Genomic DNA, 24,882 nt, shown 5'->3' with positions numbered 1-24,882 from the left:
TAAAATATACATTTTTAGTCATATATACAAGATATGTTTTTTTTTTTAATTAAATTTGAATAAGTATGTATTTTTTAATTAAAAATAAATGCATATTAAAGCGCATATTTTGATATTTTTTGGTGCATATGTATGCGCATATTTTTAAGATTTTAAGCACATAAAGTCCCGAGCCCTGATAATTATACACCGTATTATTATAATTCTATCGCAATTTGACATAATAAATAGTATAAATAACATTCCCAACACTAACATATTCATACAAATTATTTTACGCTGTATACACCGTGTTCCTCAGAATACAGGGTGATTCGAAAAATATAAAACTATTTTTATTACGCAATGAAAATTATTTTTATTATGAAATATTTATAAATAAAATAAGATTATTATTTGTTTATTTTTTCTGTGGCTATTCTAGTCGTAAACGAACCATTCGTGCATACACGTCACGTAAAATATTTTATTCTTATTTTATACACGAATGTTAAGTAAACGAAATGTAAAATAATATTATACCTGTCCGTCCTGTCCGACATTTTTATATTTACGTAAAATACTAAATTTATTTTGTTTTTTCAACTGTTCGAATATTTTGTCGTTTGATCTTACTAATTGGTAATTATATTGTTGTAAGTATCTTTTTTCATTATATTTAAATTATTTTTATTTTATAAACTTACAAATGTATATCTATTAGAACAGTTTTGCAATCAATACAATTATAATATGAATTCGTGTCCTGGACCTTCGCGATTACGTAAAAAAACTTCAAAAAATTCACCACCATCTAAAAAAAAATGTCTAACCGATGAACAAGTGTCTGATTTATTTGATGTGCCACTATCGTCCGATGGAGATTTTGATTTGAGTTCTGAAACCGACTTGGGTGAAGGAGATTCTGGTGACGATGATGGTGTAAATGACGTTGTTATAGAACAAGTAAGTCCACTCTTATCAGACGAGGAAAATGAAAATGTAGTTATAAGTCCGACACCTCGCAATAATATACCTTCTACCAGTAGAGCCAGGCACGTAGTAATAGTGAAAATAATTTTATTTGGTTAGATGAGTCTCCAAGTTTAGAACACATTGATTTCAATGAAATTCCTGGACTAAAAATACGACCCGACGGCGATCAACCAATAGATTTTTTAAATTTATTATTGAATGATGATTTTTATGATTTAGTTGTAAAAGAAACCAATAACTATGCAGCGGATTTATTTTTGAGTAGATCGAGTGATAAATCTCGAATAAACGCTTGGGTAGACGTGAATAAAAATGAATTAAAAGTATTTTTTGGATTACTCTTTCACACAGGAACTATTAAAATGTCAAGAGTCGATGATTATTGGAAAACCAGTAGTTTATTTAATTTAAGTTGTTTTAGAAATAATATGAGTAGAAATAGATATATGTTAATTATGAGAGCACTGCACTTTTGTAATAATTCGGAAAATAATTCTAAAAATCGTAGTCGTATTTATAAAGTTGAAGAAATTCTAAATTATTTCAACAATAGAATGAATGAAATATATGCACCGTCAAAAAACTTATCTCTTGATGAATCAATGGTTCTTTGGCGCGGTCGCTTGGTGTTTCGACAGTACATAAAAAACAAACGCCATAAATATGGCGTAAAACTATACATGCTAACTTAACCGACAGGACTTGTTCAAAATGTTTTAATTTATTCAGGGCAAGGTACTGATGTATCATTGTCTCAATCACACACAGAATATGTAGTAAATAAACTAATGGAAAACCATCTTTACAAAGGCCATTCATTATACATGGATAATTACTATAATAGTGTCGATTTAGCGCAAAACTATTGGAAAAAAAAACATACTGCACAGGAACACTTCGAAGCAATCGAAAAAAAAATCCTACTGACGTAATAAAAAAAAAGCTTAATACTGGAGAATCTATTAGTAAGTACACAAAAGATGGCGTGTGTGTAACAAAGTGGAAAGATCGACGTGAAGTTTTGACTATAAGTTCTGAATACAATGGCGAATTGATCGAAGCAACTAATAGACGTGGTAATGTAAAACTTAAACCTAACCAAATTGTCCAATATAATAAATTTATGTCCAGTGTTGATCGACAAGATCAGATGATGGCATATTATCCATGTGAACGTAAGACATTACGTTGGTACAAAAAAATTGGTATCCATTTTATACAAATATGTATGCTGAATTCATACTTGATTTATATAAAAAATATAAAAAAATAAGTTATTATGATTATCGTTTATCTGTTATAAACAGTTTACTTTCATTTAAATCAAATACTCCATCACCACAAGTTCCAATATTAATCAGACCCGAACATTTACCTACAAAAGTGGAGAAAAATAAAAAAACAGACCTATTCGAAAAAGATGTCGAGAGTGCGCTAAAGAGGGAACTAGAACAGAAACAACTTATTTTTGTTCACAATGTGACGGACAACCAGGACTATGTTTGGAACCGTGCTTTTTGAACTATCATAAACAACAGTGAAAAATTGTTTATAATTATTTTGATTTCAGTACAGTATAGGTAATACTGTATTATATTTGTTTGTTATTTACTTTTGTCATATTATAAGATTTAAATATACATTGTTATTTTAAATTTTAATATTTCATTCAAGACGAATGTTAAAAAAATAAAAAATTATTACCAACTGTATTATTTGTATTTTATGAATAACATTATTTTAACCGTTACTCTATAATTATTTATTTAATAATATACGAAATAAATTATTATTTTCAATTAGTTACATACTAATAGGATAAGTACGTATTACAGCGTCGCGCCGTCGCCTATCGCCCCTGTCGACGCATAGTCGACCGTACGTAGTTTCGGCGCGGCGACAAGGGCACTGCGCCGTAAACACTAGCGGAGCTCAACGTGTTAAAATATGTGGATGTTTATAATGTTTACTATATAATATACATAATAATAATAATATTTTCGGTGAAATATTTGCACACAGGGATCGTTGCGGGTGACTAGTATTATGTGGTGCTATACCAAATAGTGGGAGGTATTTATTTTGTTAATAATGAGTTAACCTCTTCCCGCATAGTGGCAACAAATGGTGCCATGTATATTTATTTTTATTAAAAATCAGCTTAAATTATAACAGTGTTCATATATCATTCTACATTATGATAACATAGTAATGTTTATATTTTGCTAGTATAGGTAGCGCTAGTCATATTTAAAATTGGTAGAAAATGACTAAAAACAGAAAGATTACAGCTTTCCAAAATTACTACGAGTCATCCACTTTAGACAATTTTTTTTATACATAAAAATCAAATAAATTTTTCGAAAAAAATATTTCTGAATAGATTTATAATTTATGTTTAAGATAATATTAATTAAAACCAGTTTTGGTAAATGGAAAAATTTTTATAACGAGATTTGTTGATGGAAACATTTGGTGCCAGCCCGATTTGGTGGATGTATTTTTTCAATCAATTTTATGACGTTTTGTCTATTTACGTACCAACTATTGCAGGTCTCTACAGGCGTCTTATTTTTGTTTTTTATTTCATCTATGGATTTTAAATGGTTTTCATTATTATCATTACGTTGTGTTGTTGTATGAGTAAAGTAGTGTTTATTAGTTGGTCTCGTAAATATATTTTTTTTTTCAATAATTTGTGAAAATGTCTAAATTAAATGAACATACCATTGCGGATTTGTTGGATTTTGAAATGGAAGAAGACGAAATGTCTATACCTTCTGGGTCTGAAATTTCTGACCAAGAAGAGGACGAAGACAATTTTTTCAGTGAGTTTGATGTACCAAATTATAATACTGATAATAATTGCTTCGATGATATAATGGACTGGCCTGTGGAATGTGTGGAAAATACAGACGTACTTCCTACATCTACCAATAACATTCACGTAGATGAAGATCCTATAATTATAAGTGTCCCTCATATTTCATTACAGTGAAACCTCTATTAATGGACACCTCTCAATAGTGGACCCTTCCCAATAGTGGACACTTCTAAATGCCCCGGCAAAAATGTATGCGTATAATAGGAGTTATAACCTCTTAGTAGTGGACACTCCTAATAGTGGACGTGGACACAATAAACTGGTACCAAATTAAAAATTACCTCTCATAAATGGACACAATACATGTACATTTCAAAAACGTTTAATAAAAATACTATATTTATCTGTTATATATTCGTTCATATTTTATCTTATCTTAATGGTTTTCCTAATCGAAAAATTACTAATGGTTCGGTTATGTGTTCGGTCGTTAGTTGTGTGCAGCACATTGTGTGAACACGTACCTACGTTAAAATGAATAATAATAAAAGAAAAAGATTGAACTTAGAAGAAAAATTAAATATTATTAAAACCAAGGAAACAGAAAATCTAAGTGTTCGTGTTTTAGCAGAACGATTTTGCATAAGCAAGTCACAGGTAAATTTAAATATTTAATTTAAACACATACATATTTTGTTTTAATTTATCTAAAAATCATTTAATGAAAAATACAGGTGAATAACATTTTACAAGATGCGTGTAATTTGAAAAAATATTACGCTGAGAACGGCAATGAAGATATGAGGAGAAAATTTTCGAAGACATCGGATGGAGCACTTGTAGATAAAGTTACATTTGAATGGTTCTGTAGAGCCCGTTCATATAATTTACCTGTTTCTGGACCATTGCTCCAAGAGAAAGCACGAGAAGTTGCAAATGAGGTAGGTCTAGAAAACTTTAAAGCTTCAAATGGTTGGCTTCAAAAATTCCGAGAACGTCATAACATTTCTTTTAAAAATATATGTGGTGAAGGTAACTCTGTTGATACAAGTGTCGTAGAAAAGTGGTTAGAAAAATTGAAAACATTAATTTCAGATTATGAACCAAAAAATATATTCAATTGTGATGAAACAGGTTTATTTTTTCGAGCACTTCCTGATAAAACATTGTGTTTAAAAAACGAAATTTGTCGTGGAGGTAAAATAGCTAAAGATCGATTAACTGTTTTACTATGTGTAAATATGATCGGGGAATTTGAAACTCCGTTAATAATTGGAAAATCACTAAAACCACGTTGTTTCAAAAGTGTAAATGTATCAACGTTAGGTGTTAATTGGAAAGCTAACCGTAAGGCATGGATGAATCGAGATTTAATGGCAGATTGGCTAATGTGTTTTAACAGAAAAATGGAGATGGAAAATAGAAAAATTATTTTATTTCTAGATAACGCTAGTTCACATCCTGATACATTAAACTTAAAAAATATAAAACTAATATTCCTACCTCCAAATACGACTTCGATTTGCCAACCACTAGATCAAGGAATTATTAAAAATTTTAAAGTTCATTATCGCCAACGATTACTTCGTCATATTTTATCTAGAGTTGATCAGAATGTAGAAAACAAATCTATAAACGTTTTAGATGCAATTTTTTGGATAAAGTCCGCATTAAAAAATATAAAACCAGAGACAGTCAAAAATTGTTTTAAAAAGTCGGGATTTTTTTCGTTCGATACAGCAGAATATGTAATGGAAAATGACAATGTTGCAAATTTGGACTTATTCTCAGAACTTGTACCGAGTACTATCGAAATTGAGGACTATGTTTCTATAGATAATAATATCCTTACAGAAGACAATACATTAATCATATCAGATATAATCAATTGTAATCTAGACAATTTTAGTGAAAAAGAAAACGAACAACTCGAAGAACAAGAAGAAGAAGATGAAGACGATTCGATATACAATCCAACGTTTGAAGAAGTTTGGAAAACAATAAATAATTTAAAAACATATTTTAAAAATAAAGAAGATGAAATCGCATTATCAATGGTAGCCAATTTACAAATTCATTTTGAAGAGCAAAAAAAATTTACACAAAAAAAAATTACAGATTTTTTTAATTTTACATAATCATTAAACATTTTTATAAGCATTTTTATACTACATAATTTTTTAATACATACATACATACATTAAATATACATACATCTACATACATATTTATATTATAATATACATACATAATAAATAATAAATTAATATTCCAATGTATATGTTCATATACAGTGTACATATAACCTGCAATTTCCTATAGTGTCTCCCTATAGTGGACATTTAGTAATTTTTTGCAAATGTCCACTAAGTAGAGGTTTTCTCAATAGTGGACAACTCTCTATAATGGACAATTTTTAATTCCCCGTGGCTGTCCACTATATAGAGGTTTCACTGTACTTGATAATTCACCTGTTAAAACTCGATCAAAAAGAAATAGTGCCAACTCTACCCCGTCTTCGTCAGATCAAACTAAACCTGTTTATCATACTACGGTAAATTTCGATACCCCAAGAACATGGATTTCCGGCAAAGATAATGATTTTTGCGAAAACCCACCACCATTTTTAGGTGATGATAATATGTCATATGAATGTGAAACGCCGTTTGAGTTTTTCATGAAAATATTTCCAGAAAAATTATTTATGAAAATCGCAATGGAGTCTAATATTTATGCTGCGAATAACAACCGCTCTAATTTTAAATTAACGGTTAATGAACTTAAAACATATTTAGGATTAAACATTGCTATGACTTACTTACGTTATCCGCAACTCAGAATGTATTGGTCGTCTGTTGAAGGTATAAAAATACCTTTTATAGCTGATAATATGACCAACAATCGTTTTGAAGAAATAAAACGTAATTTACATTTTGCTTCTGACGAGGAACGTGTAAAAGGAGATGGATACTGGAGAGTTCGCCCAGTTCTTGACATTTTACATCAAACATTTTATGAGGCAAATGATAATTCAGAACACCAAGCAATTGACGAAATGATGATACCATTTAAAGGTCGAAATTCTTTGAAACAATATCTCAGAAATAAACCAAAGAAGTGGGGGTTCAAAGTATGGGCTAGAGCAGGAGTTTCTGGTTACATCTATTGTTTTGAAATGTACCAAGGAAGTGATAAGTCTAAACGAAGTAAATTTGGTCCAATTGGTGATTCAGTTCTAAGACTTTGCCATGACATACATAATTTAAATATAAAATTATTTATGGATAATCTTTTTACATCGCTACCACTCTTAACCGAACTAAGAAACAATGGTATATTTGTTTTGGGAACTTTAAGATTAAATCGTGTCAAAAATATTCAATCATATTTAGTAGCGGGAAAATTATTACCACGTGGTGCATCTTCAGTCACTACATCGAATGATAATATTTCAGTTGTACGTTGGGTCGACAATAAAGAAGTACATACAATTTCGACGTATGCTGGAGCTCTTCCTGAAGATGAAACTAAACGTTTTGATCGTAAAACAAAACAATTTATACAAGTGTCTCGACCATTTTCAGTTCAGCAATATAATATGTTCATGGGCGGAGTAGATATGATGGACCGTATGATTTCACACTATGCACATTTATTTAAAAATAAAAAATGGTACCACCGAATTTTTTTTCATTTCCTAAATGTATCAATCGTTAACGCATGGATCATATATAAAAAGAAAACAAATAATAATATGTCACTACTAAACTTTAAAGCAGAAGTCGCTACATCTTTAATTGCATTTAATAAGACTACATCAAAGAAACGAGGAAGGCCAGGAGCTACAGATGAATATATACCACTAAAAAAACGGGTTGTTACCAAGACCTCAAACGTAATAAGGTACCTAATTAAAATATTTTTTACAACTTTAATTTTATTTAGTTAAAATATTAATGATTTACAGATATGATGGATCTAACCACTACCCAAAAAAAGTTTCAACTAACCATCCACCAAGATGTCATGATGCTGACTGCAAAAGACGTACCCGTTATATTTGTTGTAAATGCCAAGAGCCTGTGTGTCCAGAATGTATGGAAAATTTTCATACAAAAAAATAATTCAATTTTTTTTAATATTGATATAAGACTTATTCTTTAATTTTAAGTAGGTAGGTACCTAACAAGTAAATTTTAAATATTATAAAAGTATTAAAACGATACAAGTAAAACTTTTTTTTTGTGCATATATTTTTTATTTCAAGCTATTTAAAATAATTAACATTTTTAAATATATGATTTAATTTTCTTTTTTATTTGATGTTATCAGTATATGTATGTTATCATAAAATAATTAATCAATTAATACTTCTAATGTCTTATAATAATAAAATTCAAACATATTTTATACATTAATTATTTATTTGTTTGTAATCAAGTATAGGTACTTTAAAACGGGATGGCACCAAATGTTGCCGGCTTTTGTTTTTTAAATATCTTTTTAAATAATCTTTTGATATTTTTTAAAGTATTTTTTTTCGAATTCTACGTCAAAATTTACATATGGGTACATTTTTTTTTTTGTTAATAAAAAAAATCATGCATGAAGAGGTTAATTGTACGAGTATATCACTCCAGTGGATAAGTATTCAGTTGTCTTCAACAATCGTCTAAGGCAGTACATCTGAATATTTTAATTATAACCGGTGATAAATTAATATATTAAATTATATTCGTTCCAGTTATACTTATAAAAAGTAAGTTTTATTTTATTTATGTTCTATTCTATAATAATTATTATTATTAATATAACCGGACGAAGGTTTAGTCAACTTATTAGTTTTCAACATACAATTATTTTCGAATGAAATAATAATATTATAAAATTATAATCAATTAAAATAAAATTTCAAAAACTAAATTTTAATATTAAAGTTTATAATACTTATTTATTTTTTAGATCCGAATTGTTATCACATCAGTGACAACAATAATAACTACAAAAACAACGACAACAACAACAACAACAACGAGAACAATATTGAATATTGTAATATTGTAATTTAATTGAATTGAATTATTCAATTATTCAATTTATACAAAACGTAAGTTTTCTTGAATCTTATTTTAGTATTATAATAATAATAATAATAAACGGTTATTATATAATGAATTATAAGTGATTTGATGATTAATTAATTAATTTTTATTTTACAGTTATTCAAAAAAATGAATTTACTAAAGTCTTTAAAGGAACAGTCGGAAGTCCGTAACATATCGATCGACGATTTAGTCGTCGATATTGAATATCCGATAAAAACAATGAGAAAAATGGAGACCGCCTTTGGGATGGCAGCATCCTGCACACTGGACGATTCGGTAATGGGGGGCACTATAAATGTATTCTTGCCTAAATCCATAAACGTCATCTCTGAAGAGGTGGCAAGTTATAATTTGGGGGAAGTGCCTCCAATTAATTTAATTTTTAAGGGAAAAAATAGGAACAAATTTGTTATAAAATTTGTATAACGGATTCGTACTTTATTTATATTTTTTTTATATTCAATATAATATCAGTTTTTTGCTTTTTTAAATATTTTTGTAATTTTTTTTTTTTATTTTTTATGTTCAATAATAATAATATGCTTATAGGTTTAGGTAATACTGTTTAAAATAATAATAAAAAAAAACATTTTATTTAATATTTATGCAGAGTATGATTTATTATTATTATTATTATAACATTGTATATTTTTTAAAGAGTAAGTACAGTATTTTTACAGAAACCTCTGTAAATTTTTTTTTTCCAATGCAATTCGTCATCGCACCATGGACCATTTGACCAATGGAAAGACTGTGCATCATCTAGAAAATACAAAAAAAAAAAATAAGATTTAACCCTTAACTTGGTGTTGTATCTTTTTGGATACACAAAGTTTGTCAATTTTTATACGGAATTTGATTTAACATATTTTTATTTGTATTATTTGTACACACTGATAAATGTCATATGTTTCACGTGAGTACAGTATGATAACGTTTCTACGACGATTAGGAGTGATAATCGCTGTTTTCTGTTATCATTTTAAGAAAATAAATTTTAATCAAACTCGTTGACTTCAACTGCCGAGTTCATCACATTTAAATGTGTTACAAGTGTCAAATTTGCATTAACTTAGTTCAGGTGAGTATAACATTCATTTTTATGCAAAATATTTAATAATATATGCCTTAATGTTGATTTTATATCAATCCTAAAAGTATGTATCCAAAAAGATACATTGCTAGAATCATTGTTTAATATAATTATTTTATATGTACCTAAAAAGATACATTGCTGTGAATGACTATTTTACTCTGTTGTATCTTAAAAGTGACATTGCTTGATTTCTTTATAATGTAATTTAGAAAATGTCACTAAATTTATACAATAAGTATTATATTATTTATTATTTATATCAATTATTGCTACAAAAAGAAATATTTTTTTTAGAAATCTTTATAGAAATGCAACGCCGTAGAGCAGAAAAAATTTTAACTATGCTTCCCCCTGGTAAGGATAGTAGTGAAAGTTCTGATGATGATTCAGTTGAATCATATCATTCAATTGGAGAAATATTATGTGAATCACCATTACCTATTGAGGCAATAGAGAATGATGTAGATGAACTTCTCAGAGATATTGAGTTAAATCCAATTGATGAGGTTATTTTATTTACACTGTAATATAATACCAAATACTTACAATATCTAAATTTATGTTTTATATTTAGTTTTTAGAAGATTTTGAAGATTTACAATCTATTACAAGTGATAATGCTGTTGCTGATATAATAGAAATAGAAATACCACAAAATATAGAGCCACATACTCCTACTCTTATGAATAATATATCTTCATCAGTTAGTAAAAAAAAAACAGTTTTATCATCCGAATCTGCAAGAAGGTCTAAACGTTTGTTGAGAAATGCAGAAACGCCTCCAATTCCATTACCATGTATGTCACCTGACATTGAGAATATTAATATACTACCTAACCAAAGGAAAAAAATTAGAAAAATTGACCACATGCAATTTAATTGGGTAGCCGGGAAAAAAATGAATTTTGAAGTTAATGTTCCTGAATATGAATTTCATACACAACATGATCATGTACTGACTCCTGTTGAGTATTTTAAAAGTTTTTTTTCTGATGATTTATTTGAACTGATTGTAGAACAAACAAATCTCTATTCAGTAGCAAAAAGTGGTAAGTCAATTAATTTAACTGTAAATGAACTTCAGGATTTTTTAAGTATAGAATTATGGATGGGAGTGGCTAAGTTACCAGCCTATACTGACTACTGGTCTCATCTAATGAGTTATGAAAAAGTTTCAAACATAATGCCACTTAAAAAATATCAAAAAATTCTAAAAAATATACATTTTAATAATAACGCCGAGTATAATGAAAATGATAAATTTTATAAGGTAAGACCTCTTATCGACATTATTCGTCGAAATTGCTTGAATCAAGAACAAGGCAAACGTTTCTCAATTGATGAAATGATGGTACCTTATAAAGGGAAAAAAGCTGGCTCTCGACGGCAATATATAAAATCGAAACCAAAAAAATGGGGATTTAAATTTTTTGTTCGCTCAGGTATCAACGGTCTGGTTTATGATTTTTTTCCTTACTGTGGAGAAAATACATTCAATAATTACAATTTTAGTGATTATGAAGAGAAGTTTTTTGGACTTGGACCAAAAGTTATCCTTGCATTAGTGTCAACAATTCCAGACAAAATCTTAAGTATCGTTTATTTTGACAATTTTTTCAGTTCTCCTGAATTGGTTTATTATTTGAGGGAAAAATATGGAACATTGAGTCTAGGAACTGTTCAACAAAATCGACTTCGACATTGTCCATTATTAGAGGAAAAACAACTAAAAAAAAAAGGAAGAGGTAGTTTTAGCTACATGTGTGACAGAAAAAAAAAAGTTCTAACTTTAAAATGGTTAGATAACAAACCAGTATGTTTAATAAGTTCTTATGTATCCGCTGACCCTATTAAGAGCATAAAAAGATATTCTAAAGAAAAGAAAAGTCGAGTTGATGTACCAATGCCAAAAATTGTTGAGGAATATAACACCCACATGGGTGGTGTTGACTTATCAGACATGTTGGTGGCGTTGTATAGAACCGGGCTGAAAACACATAAGTGGTATATGGCTGTATTTTCCCAATTACTTGACATATGTATCAATAATGCTTGGTTGACATATCGAAGGGATTGTAACCAATTAAAAGAAAAAAAGATTATGCGTTTAAAAGAATTTCGTATACATGTAGCCATAGCACTATCTGGAAAAGAAAAACCTAAAGTGGGTAGAAAACCTAACAAAAATAATCAAATGGAACATGTACAAAAGATCAGGCGAACTGTGATTCCTAGACCTATTAGTGACATAAAATTTGATAGATTTGATCATTTTCCAACTCGTGTATCAAAAGGTCGATGCCGCCACTGTAAAAAAGGTCAGACAGTCTACATCTGTACAAAATGTGATACACGTTTATGCACACTGAAAAATAGAGACTGTTTCAATGATTTCCATACCAAAAAATAAATTTTATATTATATATAAGACTGAGTTATCATTACTTTTTATTATTTATTTTATTTTTATTGTTAATTAGGCAAAAAGAAATTGCTATAAAAATATGTTATTTTATCTATACAATATACATGTATAACTTTGTTTTTAATTTGTTGATTATTATTTTTTTATTATTTAAAGATTGAGACTTAATTTTGTTGATTATTTATAACTGAATAATATCAGCTGTTATTTTTACATTTTATAAGATTTTTATTTTAAATTTAGCAAAAAGAAATTGCTGTAAAAATGTGTTATATTTTATATTTGTAATATTTTATCTTCATATTGATAATATTAGTTTTGATTTTTTAAATATTTCTATGTTAGTATTAATAAAAAACTAATGTGATAATTAAATAAATGTGATACTGTTCTGTGACAACATAAGTCTGTATTGTTATGTTAAAAGTTTAAGTTTTAAGTTCCTGAAATGTTAAATAATAAAAGTTACTTTTATGTTAAAATTACATAATTTTATACTTGTTTTTTTTTACGTGATTTCTGGCAATGTATCTTTTTAGCTACATGAATATTAGTATTGGGTTATGGCAATGTATCTTTTAAGATACAATTCATAACTTTGAACTTTCAAGTCCAATATTTTTTTTGATAACATTTTTGAATTCAGCGACCTTAAATTAGTTTAAAAATATCTACTTTAAAATTTTCATTCAAATATTTTTATGCTTGCCAAGTTAAGGGTTAAATATACATTGTTATTTTAAATTTTAATATTTCATTCAAGACGAATGTTAAAAAAATAAAAAATTATTACCAACTGTATTATTTGTATTTTATGAATAACATTATTTTAATTGTTACTCTATAATTATTTATTTAATAATATATGAAATAAATTATTATTTTCAATTAGTTACATACTAGTACGTATTACAGCGTCGCGCCGTCGCGTATCGCCCCTGTCGACGTATTATGCTAAAAATCTGAATAATTTTGAAAATTATATTTCATTTCTAGATAATTTAAAACCTGAGCTTGTTAATATTAAGGAGAATTGTAGTTGTGAATCCGATAAAATTTAATTTAAAACTTGAAGCCACTTATAACCAACCGCGTGTAGATAACTCATCGCAAAATAGGTCATTCAAGACATCGGCCCGAGAAATTTTTATCGATTCTGATATAGTTTCATTAATAGAGCAGGCGTTCACTACGTTATTGCACGAGGAGGAAATTTATGTTGCAAAGGGTAGTGGATATGTATTAGAATCCATCGATGGGCTTTTATTAACAGTATACAAATATACGCCTATGGGGGGAACCCCTAACATTGGCCTGCCTGTTATCAATTTTGATAACGAACGCGATGACGATGATGACGTAAATTATCATAATACTGATAACAACCCAGATATTCGAAATAATATTACGTTAAACACGCCGAATAATAACCGACAAAATGAAAACGAGAATCGTGATGATACTTTTAACACTGTAGCTGGCTCATCTTATATTCGGCTCCCTCTTTCAATCAAAAATAAACGGGCGACGATCAATCCGCAAAATAATGATCAGCATTGTTTTAAATGGTCCATTCTGGCGAGGCACGTGACAGGTCCAAATAAACATCGTGTAGGCGAAAATTATTTCAGACATGAAAACAAATATAATTTTACAGGCTTATCATTCCCAACACCGTGGAGTGAGGTTAAAATTTTTGAAAAAAATAACCCGACAGTCTCTGTAAATATTTACGGAGTTAAAAAAATATCTCAGTCTTCGTCAAAAAATCCGAATCATCACATATTTCCATTAAAAGTAGTAGATAATGAAAAAGCCGAGCATTTCGACATCATTTTATTCACTGCCGGAGAAAAAAGTCACTACGTATATATATCTAATTTTTCACGCTTAATCCGCTCGCAAATAACATATATCGTTTGACAAACAAAATTTAAAATATAAATTAAGTGGGCAGCTAGCACTTCAGCAGCATAAATTAATTTTCGGATCTCATAAACCTATTCTACCCATAATGCCCGATGTTGACACATTGCTAGAATTCGATAATTGGCAACATGCTCAACGACACCCATTCACTATTTACGCGGATTTTGAAGCTCTACTGGTGAAAACTAATGAGAAAAGGGGGGAACACACGACTGTAATACATAACCACAAACCTATGAGTTATGGGTTTTTAGTTAAAGCGTCCGAAGAAGTTCCACTAGAGCTTATCCAGCAATTCAATATACCAACCGCGCCAGTTGTTTATCACGGTAGTGATAGTCGGGAGGATGTTGCCAGGCATTTTCTCGAAAATATAGTTGATGTAGGTCGTAAAATTGAAGAATTGCTAAAGACGAATGTCCCTATAGTTATGAATGACCGAGATACGCGAAAACACAATGAAAATAAAAATTGTAACTTTTGTAAACGCAGTTTCGACACAAACGAGAAAGTCCGCGACCATTGTCACCTTACTGGTAGATTTAGACAATCTTTATGCTCTCGATGTAATTTAAAATTAAAACAACTGAAATTTGTCCCCTGTTTTTTCCACAATTTATCTAATTATGACGCCCACTTTATTGTAACTGAATTAGGCTATGACGCTAATAGTATAAAAGTTAGGGGAGAGCGGGGTAAGTTGTTACAGGGGCAAGTTGTTACATTGGGGATATTTTGCACTTTAAATTATGGTAGAACTGTATCGTTCAGATGATTTTGTAAAACAAATTAACGAGAAAAATATTTCGTGATAACAACGGTTGTATATTATCAATATCAAAATATATTTATAAATATCTGTTTTTACATATCAGTAATAAATTCTAGTTGACAATTTCATTATTTTTTTTCGTAGCAAGTACTTAAGGTAAGACATTTTTGTTACTATGTACATATTCATTAGGTAATACTATTTCATTTTTTATTCACAAATTACAAAATTAACCATTTACTTTCATGTGATAACACTGCATACGAAATATTTCTGTATGGGGCAAGTTGTTACAGTGTATCAACTTACCCCACTACAAAAAAAAATTGAATTTGTATGTACAAGTTATTAATTACTATAACTGTCTTATTTAGATGGTTAGAAACTATATAAAAAGAACAAACCGTGGTACAATATCTGAAGATATTTATAAAAATGCTGCTGCTGAAGTGTCATCAAAAGAAAGTTCACTAAGAAATGCTGCAGAAAAATATCAAATAAACTTTATGACTCTTCAAAGATATATAAAGAAACAATCAAATTTACCATTAAAACCATATTGTAAACTGGTAGGCTATGCAAAAAACAAACAAATCTTTTCAGATGAGTTAGAATCTACTTTATCTAATTACTTGGTACATTGTAGCAGAATTTATTATGGTATTACACCATCAGATGTTAAGGTATTGGCATATGAATATGCAAAATTAAATAATGTTGCATATCCCAAAGGGTGGGATGTACACAAAATAGCCTCTAAAGACTGGTTTACTAATTTTTTAAAAAGAAATCATACTTTATCATTACGCTTACCTGAAGCAACTAGTCTTGGGAGAATCACCAGCTTTAATAGACACAATGTTGCTATTTTTTTTGATAATCTACATAGTCTGTATGTGAAGCATAATTTTGAGGGGCATAGAGTATAGAATGTTGACGAAACTGGTGTCACAACTGTGCAAAAACCAAAAAAAATTGTTGCAGAAAAGGGGAAGAAACAAGTTGGAAGGTCTACTTCTGGTGAAAGAGGGACAACTGTAACAATGGTGTTTGCAGTCAATGCAATAGGTAATTCTTTGCCACCTATGCTCATATTTCCAAGAGTTAATTTTAAACAGCATTTTGTAAATAACGGACCTAGTGGTTGCATTGGAGCAAGCCACCCTAGTGGATGGGTCACTGCATCTTCTTTTTTAATGTTTGTTCAGCATTTTCATAAACATGTTAAGTGTAGTCCATCATCTCCAGTCCTACTCATTTTAGACAATCATATTTCACATTTGTCTGTTACTGTTGTCGATTTTTGTAAGGAAAATGGTATTGTGTTGCTGTCTTTTCCACCACACACTACGAATAATTTACAACCATTGGATGTGTCAGTCTATGGTCCCTTTAAAACATTTTATAATAATTCAGCTAGTGGCTGGATGGACACACATCCTGGAATCCCAATATCAATCTATGATATACCGTTATTAGTAAAAGAATCTCTCCCATTATCAGCCACTCCAAAAAATATAACTTCTGGATTTACTAAAACTGGTATATGGCGATTTAACAGGAATGTGTTCACTGACGAGGATTATATGTACTCTGAAGTTACCGATAGACCAATAAATGATACTGTTGCTATTGAACTGTCAACCACTACAGATAATAATATTGATCATACTTTAATTCAACATCTGACTCCTAATACACCACAATGTGTACAACCATCTACTAGTGGTCATACTATAGTAACCCCTGAAGACATAAGACCTCTACCAAAAGCAGGTGAAAGAAGAAACAATCGTACAAGAAAGAAAATGAAGTCTACAATTTTAACAGATACACCTGAAAAGGAAAAGTTGAGACTAGAACAAGAGGCTCGTGATGAGAAAAATAAGAAAAAAGACCTTAGATCTAAACGTAAATTAGATTTTAATAAAACTAAAACCAATGAAAAATCTAGTCAAAAACCAAAAACTAAAAAACATAAGTCCAACACAGTAGACTCTGAAGAAGAAGAAGATGATGATTATTTCTGTATAATCTGTCTTGGTGCATATTCTAAAAGCCGCAAAGGAGAAGACTGGGTTGAATGTTGTTCTTGTAAGAAGTGGGCTCATGATAAATGCGCTGGAGCAGGTGGGTTATTGTTTTATAATTGTAAAAACTGTTCTTCTGATCTTGATGAAGATTTTGAAGATACTGAATAGTTTAAGAGTCAATTATGTAATGTATAAGACTGTTAATTTGTATACAAAAAGGTTTAAAAAGTTATTTTTTTGTTAGTTATATAATATTGTGTAAAAGAATATTTAGTTTTTTGATTTAATATTTGTAATTGTAATACAGAATACTGTTTTAATTATAATACTTTCCAATAAAAAATACTTAATATTTGTGTAAGACTCATAAATAAATAAAACATGGGACTGTTAGTTTTTATTCTAAAAGGTTTAAAAGTTATTTTTTGTTATAAAATTGTGTAATAAAATATTAATTAATTATTATTTGTAATATGTTTAATTCATTTTTAATTGTTATACACAAGGCTGTTCTTATTATAATAAACTGCAATAAAAAAGTGCTTAATATTTGTTATTTTTTGGAATAATATATCATATTATAAAAAAAAATGTATATTGTAACAACTTGCCCCTGGGCTGTAACAATTTACCCCACCTAGGGGCAAGTTGTTACAGTTTGACAAGGTGACTTAATCATATTTATTTAAGTATTAAAAATTGACTTTTTCTAACTTTTTTTACACAGAAAGATACCTAAGAAGTTACTTAATAAAATGGTATAACATAAATTATGATCCTGATGAAAGAAAAAATATCAAAATTATATATGTTGAAATTGTAACAACTTACCCCGCTCTCCCCTATTGCTAATAGCGAAGAAAAATTTATTTCATTTTCAAAATATATCAGTAGGACGTTTACTATACGATTCGTAGACACGTGCAGGTTTATGGCATCAAAGTTGGATACTCTATCCAAAAACCTTTTAACTCGAGATTTTTCGAAATTCCGCGAGACAGCAAAATTTTTTGATGCCCGGGATATGCCACTAGTCACCCGTAAGGGTGTATATCCATACGAGTATACGGATGGCTGGGATAAGTTGGACGAGCCGAGTCTACCACCAAAAGAAGAATTTTATAGCACGCTCAAGGAGTAGGGTATTAAGGATGTACACTACGAACATGCTATGGAGGTATGGAGGCACTTTGAATGCAGAACGCTGGGCGAATACAGCGATTTGTATCCCAAAATTGACGTTTTGTTGCTCGCGGATGTTTTTGAAAATTTCCGCGATCTATGCATGAAAACGTACAATTTAGATCCGGCATTTTATTATACGGCCCCAGGATTCAGCTTCGATTCGATGTTGAAATATACATCGGTGAAATTGGAACTGTTGACCGATTATGACATGCTACTATGTATAGAAAAAGGTTTGTAAATGATGAAAAATTAATTTTTTAAATGTTATAGAAATAATTATATTACAGGTATACGCGGTGGATTGGTGCAGGCTAGTATGCGGTATGCTAAGGCTAATAACCATAAGGTGCCTGATTATGACGAAACTAAACCGATATCATGGCTTGTCTATCAAGACTGTAATAACCTTTATGGCTGGGCTATGGCAGAATGTATGCCCTATGGAGGTTTTAAGTGGGTTGAAGCCAAGCTCGATGGTCTTAACGACTTGGACGACAACTCGCCGATCGGACGGATGTATGAGGTTGATGTAACGTATCCAGCAGAACTGCATGATCAGCATAATGATCTACCATTTCTGCCTCAAAACGGAATACCCGATGGCTCGAAAGTAAAAAAACTGATGGCGACCTTCGAGTCAAAAAAAAATTATGTCGTACATTACCGTAATCTCCAGCAAGCCATTAAAAACGGGTTGATAGTTGAAAAAGTAAATTTATTTAAAATAAAATGTAAATTTATTTATTTTTGACATGATTAATTTTATTCTAGGTGCATAGGGTCCTACAATTCAACCAATCGCCCTGGCTTGCCGAATTTATAAATTTAAACACCGAAATGAGAAAAAAAGCTTTGAACGATTTTGAGAAAGACTTCTTCAAGCTTATGAATAATAGTATTTTTGGTATTTTTTATAATTTTTGTGTTTATTCAATTTTATACTAATCCTTTTTAAAATCGATAGGTAAGACTATGGAACAAGTTAGACGAAGGATACTAATGGAGCTTGTTTCAAACGAAGATAGAGTGCAGAAACTTATCAACTTGACCACATTTAAATATGCGACACCATACAACGAAAACCTGAGTGCTGTAACAATGGAGAAAAAAATTATAAAATTCGACAAACCTATTTATATTGGTATGTATCATAGCATGTATATTACATTCTTATAGATATTTAATAATTCTTCCTGCAGGCTTAGCAGTGTTGGATATATCAAAGACAAAAATGTACGACTATCACTACAACGTGATGAAGAGGCATTATGGTGATCAAATCGAGCTGATGTACACTGACACCGGTAAATTAATAAATTAATATATATTTGTTTCATACATAATTAAATAATTGTTATTATAGATTCACTGGTATATTATATCCACACTGATGACTTTTACGAAGATCTTGCAAGGAACGCCAATCTACTCAACCGTATGGATACTTCTAATTTACCACGAAACCATCCGTGTTATATTGCTGAGAGGAAAAAGATCCCGGGTCTATTTTCAGATGAGACTGGCGGCCATATTATGACGGAGTTTTGCGCGCTCCGTGCTAAATCCTACGCTTATAAAATCCAAGGATTGGATGATATGAATTTTTGTATTTTCTAGATGATGCACAGTCTTTCCATTGGTCAAATGGTCCATGGTGCGATGACGAATTGCATTGGAAAAAAAAAATTTACAGAGGTTTCTGTAAAAATACTGTACTTACTCTTTAAAAAATATACAATGTTATAATAATAATAATAATAAATCATACTCTGCATAAATATTAAATAAAATGTTTTTTTTTATTATTATTTTAAACAGTATTACCTAAACCTATAAGCATATTATTATTATTGAACATAAAAAATAAAAAAAAAAAATTACAAAAATATTTAAAAAAGCAAAAAACTGATATTATATTGAATAAAAAAAAAATATAAATAAAGTACGAATCCGTTATACAAATTTTATAACAAATTTGTTCCTATTTTTTCCCTTAAAAATTAAATTAATTGGAGGCACTTCCCCCAAATTATAACTTGCCACCTCTTCAGAGGTGACGTTTATGGATTTAGGCAAGAATACATTTATAGTGCCCCCCATTACCGAATCGTCCAGTGTGCAGGATGCTGCCATCCCAAAGGCGGTCTCCATTTTTCTCATTGTTTTTATCGGATATTCAATATCGACGACTAAATCGTCGATCGATATGTTACGGACTTCCGACTGTTCCTTGTTTTTGAATCGGCTATTTAATCCTACTAATAATAGTTCCAATAGCAATCTTAATCAACAAAATAATATTAATAATCCACATAATCTCAACGGTCAACATAATTATTATACAGATAGGTTTAACGCTGTAGCTGGATCATCATACATTCAGCTACCCCCTTCTATAAATAATAAGCGGGCAACAATCAATCCACAAAATAATGATAATTATTGTTTTAAATGGGCTATTCTGGCAAAGCATGTAACGGGACCAAATAAACATCGCTAGGGTGAAAATTATTATCGGGAAGAAAATAAATATAATTTTTCCGGGCTAACATTTCCAACACCATGGAGTGAGGTTAAAATTTTTGAAAAAAATAACCCGTCAGTTTCTGTTAACATCTACGGAGTTAAAAAAACACCTCAACCTTCTCCAAAACATTCTAATCACCATATATTTCCATTAAAAATCGTAGATAATGAAAAAGCCGACCATTTCGATATAATTTTAATAATGGTCATTCGATATATTATTGTAAACGGTGCTTCACATCATTCGATGACCAAAGTCTAAAATATAAGTTAAGCGGGAGGCTAGCTCTCCAACAGCATAAACTTATTTGTGGGTCACATAAACTCATTCTACCAATAATGCCCGAAATCGGTACAAAGCTCGAATTCAATGCATGGAAAAATGCACAACGCCACCCATTTACAATTTATGCCGATTTTGAAGCACTACTAGTAAAAGCTAACGAACTTATGGGGGTACATACAATTATAACACATAGGCAAGAGGGTACCATCGCTGGATGATTTCCCTCATCATGTGCCTCAAGTGTATTTTTATTATTTTATGTATATAGTGTTATATCATTTATCCATTTTACTTATTGTGTCATATTGTATACAGATTGTAAATTTTCTAAAAATAAAAAAAAAAAAAAAAAAAAAAAAAAACACATAGGCATAAACCTATGAGCTATGGATTTGTAGTCAAAGCGTCCGATGACGTACCGTTGGAGCTGCTTGAGGAGTTTAATATACCAACATCACCAGTTATTTATCGCGGTAGTGAAAGTCAAGAGGAGGTTGCCAAGCATTTTGTTGATAATATACTTGAAATAGGTCTCAAAATTGAAAAATTGCTAAAAACAAATGTCCCCCTATATATGAGTGATGAAGATACTCGTAGGCATAATCAATGCACAAATTATAATTTTTATAAAAGTAGCTTAGATTTAGTTGAAAAAGTCTGCGACCGCTGTCACCTCACAGGTAAATTTAGACAGTCGTTATGTTTTAAATGTAATCTTGATTTAAAACAGCATAAATTTGTACCATGCTTCATTCACAACTTGTCTAATTATGACGCCCATTTTATAGTTACCGAATTAGATTATGATACAAACACTATAAATGTTATTCCTAACAGCGAGGAAAAATTTATTTCATTTTCCAAATATATCAGTAAGACGTTTACCATACGATTCGTAGATACGTGTAGATTTATGCCATCTAAATTGGAAAGTTTAGCTAAAAATCTATTAACACCAGATTTTTCGAAATTCCGAGAAACATTGAAACATTTTTCTGTGGAAGATATGCCGCTTGTTTCCCGGAAGGGCGTATATCCATATGAATACACGGATGCATGGTGTAAGTTGGATGACACAAGTTTACCGGTACATGCAGATTTTTATAGTACACTTTATGAAGAGGGTGTTAAAAAAGAAGAATACGAACACGCTATGAAAGTATGGACTCACTTTGGATGTCTAACACTTGGTGATTATTCTGATTTGTACCTGAAAATCGATGTATTGTTGTTGGCCGACGTTTTCGAGAATTTCAGGTATGGCCTTTTCTAGATTTTTTAACTTGTATATATTTTCTAAAATATCTAAGTTAATTTTTTTCATACGTTCTGTTATATTCACACACGTTAATTGTATTTTTATTAATTCTTTTTCTTGTATGCTTACGGTGTTATGATTTACTTCGAGTAAATTTTCAAATTTAGACGAAAATGATTTGAAAGACTGATCAAGTTGTAAACTTGATACACTTGTACACTTTTGTTATTTTCACTGAGTAAATTTTCTAATTGTAAAATACAGTTACAAATTAACAAAAATTATTTCGATATAAATATTCACGTAGTAAAAAACCTATCTAGCACAATTAAACTTGGAAACGATTTTTTAATAAAAAAATAATGTTCTTATTGACTTTAAAGATAACAACATTATCTTAAATCATAATATAAATGTTCAACTAAAAATCAATAAAACAAACGCATTAAATTATATAAATAATACTAACAACTTTAAGGAAATAAAAGGTAGCATATTTAATTGCCCAGATAACTTTGAAATACCTCACTGTGTATCTGCAGACCTAAATATGAATAAAGGGATAACAAACTTAATACGCAAAGTGTATGGTGACACCAAAACACTACTTTCATCACGAAAAATAAATGTAGGAAACACCATACCCATAAACAATAATAATAAAATTATATTTCGTTTAATAACAAAACAATTATACTATTATAAACCTAAATATAAAGATCTAAAAGCTTCAATCCATAACCTAAAACTTCAAGCTATAAAATTAAATATTTCAAAAATTGCAATGCCTACTCTTGATTCAGAACCCCATAAATTCAACTGGTCTATAGTAAAACAACTAATATATTCCGAATTCCAAAACACTAACATTGAAATAAATATATATTATGATGATAAAAATAATTCAACACAATAATTAAAATAACACACCGACATAATTAATAGCACCATGATAATAAAGATAATAAAACCGAAATAAAAATAATCGATACACAATATAAAACCAATAATGAAGCCTATGATATATTTTCTAAATACAAACCGGGAGAAAACGTTTTCAGAAATGGGACTTTTGGGCTATATGCTGTTTGTAATGCATTAAATGACAATAAAGAAAATAAAATAACGTCTATTTTAGAACTGCTGAATGAATTACCAAACTATTGGTGGTCTGACGAAGAATTAGCCGCAATTGCACACTATTACAAACACGATACCGTAAAATGGGGTGAATAGGAACATAGAGGCGAATAGGAACAAATTTAGAAAAAAATGTTGTTATCCATGATAATAACTTGAATTTTCAACTTTTTGTGATTGTAACAATTTTAGTTTGTTACAAATGTCGTTTGGATCACTTTGATCGTACTCGTTATTGATAAGATTTATTTTACCTCCAACAATTACGCATTATCATACATGTGACAAATGTTATCATTTTTGTTTTTATGAAAAACATTATCAGATTTTCATTTACACACTCAATGTAAGTACTTGAAAACACATTATTTGTATAGTTATGATATATTAATATAGATCTGCAACATTCAAAACGAATAAAAACGTTTTTTTTTGGTACTTATTGTTATCTAAAACATGTTGACTACGTTTTTAGTATGAATTGGGGTGAATAGGAACACACATTATTTTATGTTTTGATTTTATAATTTATCAACATGCCTCGAAAATATATTAGAACTGTACGTCAAAAGCCATTAGCCAAGTATACACCAGAACAAATTGATGCTGCATTAGGTGATATCGATGCCGGACTGACGTATCGTAAGTGTTCTGATAAACATAATATTCCCGTTACTGTGTTACATAGACACAATACATTTAGAAAAGCTAATATAGGTAAACATTTAAAGAAACAAGGTGGTCAATGTGCTTTGTCTGAGTCGGTAGAAACATTAATAGTCGAACAACTAATAACTTGTTCTTCGTGGGGATATCCTCTAAGCGTTATAGACTTAAGATTTATTGTAAAATCGTATTTAGATAGGAAAGGTAAGACTGTCAAAAAATTTAAAAATAATATGCCTGGACCCGATTTTGCTCTTTCTTTTATCAAGCGTCACAGACAAATGTTAAGTCAAAGATTATGTCAGAATATTAAACGGGCCCGAACTCAAGTTTCAAAACAATGTATAAATTCGTATTTCGATAATTTAGAAAAATCGTTAAATAATGTGCCGCCAGAAAACATCATAAACTATGATGAAACAAATCTTACAGATGATCCTGGTAGAGCAAAAGTCATTACTAAAAGAGGCTGTAAGTATCCGGAAAGAGTTATGAACTCGAGCAAAGCATCAACTTCCATAATGTTTGCTTGCACTGGTTACGGGGAACTCCTCCCACCATACACTGTGTACAAAGCATTGTATTTGTATGACTCGTGGATTGTCGGTGGTCCCCCGAAATCGAGATATAACCGTAGTAAATCGGGGTGGTTTGATTCA

At 29.9% G+C, this 24,882-nt stretch overlaps 4 protein-coding genes across 4 annotated transcripts in view; 3 read left to right on the top strand and 1 right to left on the bottom strand.

Annotated features, from left to right (window-relative positions):
• The window catches only part of LOC132924259 (uncharacterized), a 93,054-nt gene that overhangs the window by 10,168 nt on the left and 58,004 nt on the right, over positions 1-24,882 (bottom strand).
• Positions 4,307-6,024, top strand: LOC132927786 (tigger transposable element-derived protein 6-like). Its single transcript, XM_060992375.1, has 2 exons — positions 4,307-4,456; positions 4,534-6,024. Exons 1-2 carry the CDS (start codon positions 4,334-4,336, stop codon positions 5,935-5,937), a joined length of 1,527 nt encoding a protein of 508 aa, XP_060848358.1. The 5' UTR covers positions 4,307-4,333; the 3' UTR covers positions 5,938-6,024.
• LOC132924263 (uncharacterized) lies at positions 8,982-12,830 on the top strand. Its single transcript, XM_060988462.1, has 4 exons — positions 8,982-9,985; positions 10,295-10,506; positions 10,575-10,944; positions 12,590-12,830. The coding sequence occupies exons 2-4, from the start codon at positions 10,309-10,311 to the stop codon at positions 12,610-12,612; spliced, it is 591 nt and encodes a 196-aa protein (XP_060844445.1). The 5' UTR covers positions 8,982-9,985; positions 10,295-10,308; the 3' UTR covers positions 12,613-12,830.
• LOC132924264 (uncharacterized) lies at positions 18,734-19,422 on the top strand. The gene is made up of 2 exons (XM_060988463.1): positions 18,734-19,056; positions 19,119-19,422. Exons 1-2 carry the CDS (start codon positions 18,769-18,771, stop codon positions 19,290-19,292), a joined length of 462 nt encoding a protein of 153 aa, XP_060844446.1. The 5' UTR covers positions 18,734-18,768; the 3' UTR covers positions 19,293-19,422.

The sequence above is a fragment of the Rhopalosiphum padi genome, chromosome 3 (genome assembly GCF_020882245.1).
Source record: "Rhopalosiphum padi isolate XX-2018 chromosome 3, ASM2088224v1, whole genome shotgun sequence".
Taxonomy (NCBI): domain Eukaryota; kingdom Metazoa; phylum Arthropoda; class Insecta; order Hemiptera; family Aphididae; genus Rhopalosiphum; species Rhopalosiphum padi.
Note: the sequence above shows the minus strand (reverse complement) of the source record. Positions and strands in the feature narration are given on the sequence as shown.